The 6605-nt window shown below is 49.4% G+C and overlaps 2 protein-coding genes across 3 annotated transcripts; both read right to left on the reverse strand.

The window, feature by feature from the left end:
• Positions 1–1071: 1071 nt before the first annotated feature.
• LOC147045156 (gap junction delta-2 protein) lies at positions 1072–2362 on the reverse strand. 2 transcript variants are annotated; one of them, XM_085931854.1, is made up of 3 exons: positions 2292–2362; positions 1694–1978; positions 1072–1630 (listed from the first exon to the last, which is right to left on the reverse strand). In XM_085931854.1, the coding sequence occupies exons 1-3, from the start codon at positions 2360–2362 to the stop codon at positions 1072–1074; spliced, it is 915 nt and encodes a 304-aa protein (XP_085787980.1). The 2 variants fall into 2 exon arrangements, with proteins under 2 accessions (XP_085787980.1, XP_085787979.1); XM_085931853.1 differs by having other exon boundaries at positions 1072–1978.
• A 1231-nt stretch (positions 2363–3593) lies between these two features.
• LOC147045157 (actin, alpha cardiac muscle 1) lies at positions 3594–5546 on the reverse strand. The gene is made up of 7 exons (XM_085932749.1): positions 5498–5546; positions 5287–5425; positions 4838–5162; positions 4607–4768; positions 4343–4534; positions 3922–4103; positions 3594–3832 (listed from the first exon to the last, which is right to left on the reverse strand). The coding sequence occupies exons 2-7, from the start codon at positions 5413–5415 to the stop codon at positions 3689–3691; spliced, it is 1134 nt and encodes a 377-aa protein (XP_085788875.1). The 5' UTR covers positions 5416–5425; positions 5498–5546; the 3' UTR covers positions 3594–3688.
• Between the last annotated feature and the right edge of the window lie 1059 nt (positions 5547–6605).

Below are 6605 nucleotides of genomic sequence, written 5' to 3' on the forward strand. Positions count from 1 at the left end.
TTTGTGCTATTTTTCTTATTTGGAGCTGTGTATGGGAGGGGGCATTTAAAAAAAAAAAAAATCTTAATTTTCCCATAGTTGGAAGAAAGCTGTCCATATGCACTTTTTTATTCATTGAAATCACAATTGATGCATTTTAAAAAAATGGCCATTAGCGTCCAAGCAGGGGAAATAAGCTTCTCATTGATGAATATTTTTATATTTTATATATCTATATATAGTGTATATATATAGATATATATACATTAATATTTTATATATATTTATATTTTAATATATGTATACATTTATGTCATGTCTATATACAAGTATGGCACTTGATTACACAAAAAAGCGGGAACAAAAAGAGAATCATAAAAATCTGTGGGCGCTTTGGTGTGTCCTACACAACAACAACAAAAAATTATGAAGGTGAAGTCACAGACGTTTGCGTTTGCAGCAACGGTTGATAGAAGTAAGCAATGGAGCGGCTCTTATGTTTAAGGTCAAGTGGTGTGACACAGGCAACACAAAGTATGTTTATATATTAATATATGGATGTGGATCTATTAGTGTCCTCTTTACTAGTGTCCTTTAACTACAGATAGAGATGAAGTGGAAAAAAAAAAGCACATTTTTGGATCAAGCTTTTAGGTGTTTTCCTCTTTTCAGTGCATTTTTAAGAGGACACACCCAAAGCAATTTAATTAACATATTGTGGCTTTGGTTGCCATCACCACCACTCAAAAGTATGTTCCTTAAGAAAAATGTATTCCCATGACCACTGGTGTACCTAATGAAATGTCCAGTGTGTGTGTGTGTAGTAGACACACGGTTGCTCTGATGGAGTACAAACTCAAAAAGATGCCTCTGTGCAATCATAAGCATAATTTAGCAAGCCGGCACACGCGTTAGTAATCCAAGCATGGAATTTATGGAAAGAGAAGGGAAAATCAAACTTGCCCACTGGTGAAAAGTCGTGACACGTATTCAGGCGTGCGTAATAGTCAGAAGTTCCAAACGCGCAAGGAGGATGGCTGGAGCGAGGGGGGAGGGGGGCTGTGTGTGTGTGTTGGGGGGGTGCTGTCCTCTTTAGACGTAAGCCGAGTCGCTGGACTGCGTGCGCCCGAAATTGGGCACGCTCATCCGCGGCAGGTCCTTGTTCCGGATTTCGTAGATGGACTTCCGGCGGGCCTGCACGCCGCGCACGGCCGTCTTGATCTTGCGCCAGCCCAGGTGGTTGAGCTCGGCCAGATTGAGCACCACGCAGAAGCCGCTGACGGCGAACATGAAGACCAGGAAGACGGTCTTCTCGGTGGGTCGCGACACGTAGCACTCGACGTCCTTGATGCACGGGTAGCGGTCGCACTCGTAAACGGAGGGCACGTTGAAGCCGTACAGGAAGTACTGGCCCACCAGGAAGCCGATCTCCAGCGCATTGCGGAACACCACCTGGATGATGTAGAAGCGCGAGATGCCCTCCTGCCGCCTCATTTTGGACTTTGTAGTTCTGGCAGCCGCCGAGTTGGGCATCTCCTTCACCTCCAGACAGTCGGGCTCGGACTCCTTGGTGGAGTTGTCGGTGTTTTGCAGCACCACGCCATTGACCACCGTGTTCTTGATCTTCTTGGCCGAGTCGTCGCCCCCGCCAACGCCGCCCCCCCCTCCTCCGCCGCCGCCGCCGAGCAGGCTGCGCTTCAGTAGCGAGTCCGGCTCCTTGTCCAGCGTCAGGTAGACGGTGGAGTAGCGCCTCTCCTTCTGCTTGGCCGACTGGTGCACCGAGTAGGTGATGAAGCACAGGCTGGGCGTGCACACCATGATGATCTGGAAGACCCAGTAGCGGATGTGCGAGATGGGGAACGCCTTGTCGTAGCACGCCTGGTTGCAGCCCGGCTGCAGCGTGTTGCACACGAACATGGTCTGCTCGTCATCGTACACTGTCTCCCCGACGATGGCCACGATCAGGATGCGGAAGATCACCACCACCGTCAGCAGGATCCTTTTTCAATAAGGAGGAAAAAACAAGTGAAAACAAGTGAACTCATTTTAGAGAGGACAACGGCGCACGTCGAGTGGCTTTTGCGCACGGGAGCTGTCCAGTGCTGAAACACTTTTTTTGTCTTACCGTCTAACCCTAATTCAACATCTATAGTGCAAACCACAACACAAAACACACGAAGACGACCAAGAGGGGCACAGACAGGGTCCTGTGGGAGGGGTGGTTCACTAGACAGAAGCCGGGGGACTATGGACCATGCTAAAGACGATCCTGGAGGCTGCTGCGGTCTCTCCGGTCCTTCTTCTCGCCTTACCTTCCTATCATAGTAGAGTGCTGCTGGACAGCAGCCTCCAGGAGCCTCTCTAGTATAGTCCATTCCCCCATTTCTGAGCATCCGGAGGAGCAGAAGTGGGCACAAGTGGTGGTGGTCCAGCAGGCTTCCCCCCCTCCCCAAAAAATAAAAAAAGATCGTCTCTTTTTTGTAGTGTTTTACTTCCCCCCAAAAAAGAGTCCAAGCCGGGCGTCAGAGCGCATCCCGTCGCGCCGAGCGTCTCTTTGTCTGCCTGCGCGTCCCGCTGCTTGTGCCGCGCGCTCCCACCGCCTCACCGCCGCCGCCACGTTGCCCCCCGTCATGTGGTGGTGGTGAAGGCAGCAAGTGGGGGGGAGTAAGGGGTGGGGGGTTGACTTGCAAGCCCTCCGATGTGCACAATCCTCACATCGGGTGTGCGCGCGCCGAGGGGAGCTCGCGTTGAATGTCTTTGCCAGCGTTAATCCGCCTTTAAGTACTGCCCCCACCACCTCCTCTTCCTCCCTGCTCCTCCTCCTCCTTGCGCAAGCGTGGGGCTTCTGGTTTGGAGTAATTCACTTCACTTGAACATAGAATGCAATTTATCCACCGGGCAGGCACAGTTAAGTGTGCTGCAGGAGGGCCAATTATGCAAGTTTCTTTCCATATCATTCAATGAAAAATTATTTCATTTTACATAATAGTAGGAAATTGTATTTATTTTTATCATTATTATCATTATTATTATATATAATTAAATTATTTTTAGAAATCTTTTTTAATGAAAATTGGTCAAAATATGAAGTATGGCATTTCTCTGCGTGGGGGCAAATTAGAACCGATGTTTTTGATTTTTGTACGCCGGCAGATCTGCGAATTATTTATAGCAATTATAAAAATGACATAGGTATAATTAGATATATTAATTATGTAAAATGTAGAGCAAAGATACTATCACAATACTGAACATTGAGTCAATATTAAACCGTTGAATTTGTTTTTGATCATCATTATCATCATAGTCGGGCAGAGTAAGGTTTGTCCATCAATGTGCCAAAAGAGATTAGGGAAGTCACATGACCACCGGTGTTTTCCCCTCAATGAAACATGGCGCCATGGCTTATCCTCTCCGCTCTCTCTAATCTTTTCTAATTCAAAACTTTAATAACTGTTATTCGCCAATCACGTGAACAAAGGCCACTCTATTTTTTTTTTTATCCCGATTTAATTTAAGAGTGGCTCACCTTGCATTAGCCAGCCTCATTTGTCATACTTCAGCGACTCAAGCGAGCCATAAAGACGACAAAGAGGTGCGCATCGCAGGTCCTGGGTTCTTGTTTATTTAGAAAGCTATACATGTAGAAATTGTAAACAAATGGTTGGAGGCTCGTAAAAGAATTGGGGAGGAGGGGGGCGTTGCTGGCTTAGAAGCACTTCCTGTGGACGATGGAGGGTCCGGCCTCATCGTACTCCTGCTTGCTGATCCACATCTGCTGGAAGGTGGACAGCGAGGCCAGGATGGAGCCTCCGATCCACACGGAGTATTTTCTTTCAGGGGGGGCGATGATCTACGAAAGCAGAAAAGCATTACGGTAATTTGACATCCTTACAAAAAAAACACTAGTGAGGTATTTGATTGAGGGGCAGATGTGAGTACCTTGATCTTCATGGTGCTGGGGGCCAGAGCCGTAATCTCCTTCTGCATGCGGTCGGCAATGCCGGGGTACATGGTGGTGCCGCCCGACAGGACATTGTTGGCGTACAGGTCCTTCCTGATGTCGATGTCGCACTTCATGATGCTGTTGTAGGTTGTCTCGTGAATGCCGGCCGATTCCATGCCTGTGGAGGAGGGGAGGCGGGGGGGGGGGGGCGGGATTCGATTTAAGCTTAGAGAAACCGACACCGCTGTCAGTTGCCGTAACAGGCGCTACGGCAGACGGCTTCCCCCAGCAGCTGACAGAGCAGCAAATGTTCAAAATATACTTTAAGACGTAGAGAGGATAAACTGTGACTTCAAACAGTCTCCAATGTCAAAATCTTGGAACATTGCGAATTCCTGATTGTAGCTTTTTACGCACCGATGAAAGAGGGCTGGAAAAGGGTCTCTGGGCAGCGGAAGCGCTCGTTGCCGATGGTGATGACCTGACCGTCGGGCAGCTCGTAGCTCTTCTCCAGGGACGAAGAGGAGGCGGCTGTGGCCATTTCGTTCTCAAAGTCCAAGGCCACGTAGCACAGCTTCTCCTTGATGTCACGCACAATCTCACGCTCGGCTGCAGTGGCGAGATGTTACACTTAGTCGAGCGGAAGGGAAGAAGAACGTTTCCCATTGGGTCGAGGCGTACCTGTCGTGACAAAGGAGTAGCCGCGCTCGGTCAGGATCTTCATTAGGTAATCGGTGAGGTCACGTCCGGCCAAGTCCAGACGCATGATGGCGTGCGGGAGGGCGTAACCCTCGTAGATGGGCACGTTGTGTGTCACACCGTCGCCAGAGTCCAGCACGATACCTGGCAATCAAATCGTGATTGGATCATTCAAATCCAGAAAGACAAAAGTATTTGGAAACAGCAACGTACCGGTGGTACGACCGGAGGCGTACAGCGACAGCACGGCCTGGATGGCCACGTACATGGCGGGCACGTTGAAGGTCTCGAACATGATCTGGGTCATCTTCTCACGATTGGCCTTTGGGTTGAGAGGCGCCTCGGTCAGCAGGGTGGGGTGCTCCTCGGGGGCCACCCTCAGCTCGTTGTAGAAGGTGTGGTGCCAGATCTTCTCCATGTCGTCCCAGTTGGTGATGATGCCGTGCTCGATGGGGTACTTGAGGGTCAGAATCCCCCTCTTGCTCTGGGCTTCGTCGCCCACGTAGGAGTCCTTCTGACCCATGCCCACCATGACTCCCTGAGAGAGGACAGAGGAGGCGGGGCTTGGTTTTGCGATGGCTCAGCTACAGTACAAAATTGTTCCAATGTCTTCATGAAGGTTTGTATTTCAGAATAGCTAGCACGAAATGGAGATTCTTTACCTGGTGCCGAGGGCGGCCGACAATGGATGGGAAGACGGCGCGGGGCGCGTCATCCCCGGCGAACCCGGCCTTCACCAGACCGGAGCCGTTGTCGCACACGAGGGCGGTGGTCTCGTCGTCGTCGCACATGGTGTCACTTCTGAAATAAACGATAGCAATTAGTCCACCTTCTTGGCATTAATCCACACTTCCAAAGGGTTCCCCTACTCACCAGGATCAGCGCCTGGCACTTCAGAACCTTGCAAGAGCGGCAACCGGGGGGAGGGTGTCTGAGAGCCAGGTCTGCCCGTTTTATATCCTGTGAGGGAGGGGCTGTGCTTTCTCCAAGTATGGTAGCCTGTTGCGCCATTGACAACTGCACTCCATGAATGGCGTGACGGGGGACAGGGAAGCCCGTCCGTGCCATGTATGGGCGACGCGGCGCTCGTAGTGAGGACAGATGGACGGAGCCATGCGTCTTCTTTAGATCTTGACTCAGACTCCGTCATGTGGACATTCTGGTCTCATCTTTGGGCCTTCATTGTGTCATGTCAGGAAGGCAGAAGTTGAGCGTGCTTACGTTTCTGTGTAAAATGTATTTACAGCTTCTTTGTTGTTTATTTTTGAACCGGGGTGAGGGAACCTGCGAGGATCAGGTTGGAGTGTCTGGACGCACGGTAGCACTACTATAGGGCCATCGCGAGTGTGGGGCACTTGTCAAACAGCTGGCGTCTGCAGCTGTTACCCCTTTCAAGGCCTCAAGAGGGGGCTCAAAGACACCACGCCCCCTCCCCCCACCTAAAACCAAAAAAAAACTTCAATGCTTACGTTCCTTCTTGTACGGACAGAAACCAGACCTGGTCCGATGAGTTGCAGCGGTGGTGCATGTGAAACTATCTTTGTCAGATAGTTGGATAAAAAAGTAATTATACAATAAGAAAAGTAAATGTAATGAGATCATTTTAATTCAATAAATATAACAGCTATCGCAGGAGATTTATTATGATCCATTTCTAAGTTCACAGCTGTGTTTTTCTCCTGTAACTGGCCGTAGATCACGTTGAGCATAGAAATCCATACTTTTCAAAGTATAATGAGCTTCTGGGAAGGGTATTGACAAAAATGTGACGTGTTCTCGTGGGAAATATGTGTTGCATCATCCTAATTGGATGGCACGGATGAGCGATCCTTACGCAGATAGAATCTGTGGAAGGAAGAAGGAATGTACGTCGTGTTTACAGTTCATGGCACATTCCAGTAAAAGCTCTTCATTGTATTTAGAAACAAATCACGATGAAGCCGTCCCGTTTCTTCTCTTCTCGGCTGACGCTGACAGCAGA

The sequence above is a fragment of the Syngnathus leptorhynchus genome, chromosome 15, assembly GCF_054491065.1.
Source record: "Syngnathus leptorhynchus isolate UIUO chromosome 15, UIUO_Slep, whole genome shotgun sequence".
Lineage (NCBI taxonomy): Eukaryota > Metazoa > Chordata > Actinopteri > Syngnathiformes > Syngnathidae > Syngnathus > Syngnathus leptorhynchus.

Coding starts and splice junctions, on each gene's coding strand:
- LOC147045156 (XM_085931853.1), bottom strand. CDS start 2,362: ATGGGGGAATGGACTATACTAGAGAGGCTCCTGGAGGCTGCTGTCCAG. Junction 1,979..2,291: donor CACTCTACTATGATAGGAAG/GTAAGGCGAGAA, acceptor TTATTGAAAAAG/GATCCTGCTGACGGTGGTGG.
- LOC147045157 (XM_085932749.1), bottom strand. CDS start 5,415: ATGTGCGACGACGACGAGACCACCGCCCTCGTGTGCGACAACGGCTCC. Junction 5,163..5,286: donor TCGGCCGCCCTCGGCACCAG/GTAAAGAATCTC, acceptor GTCCTCTCTCAG/GGAGTCATGGTGGGCATGGG. Junction 4,535..4,606: donor CTACTCCTTTGTCACGACAG/GTACGCCTCGAC, acceptor TCGCCACTGCAG/CCGAGCGTGAGATTGTGCGT.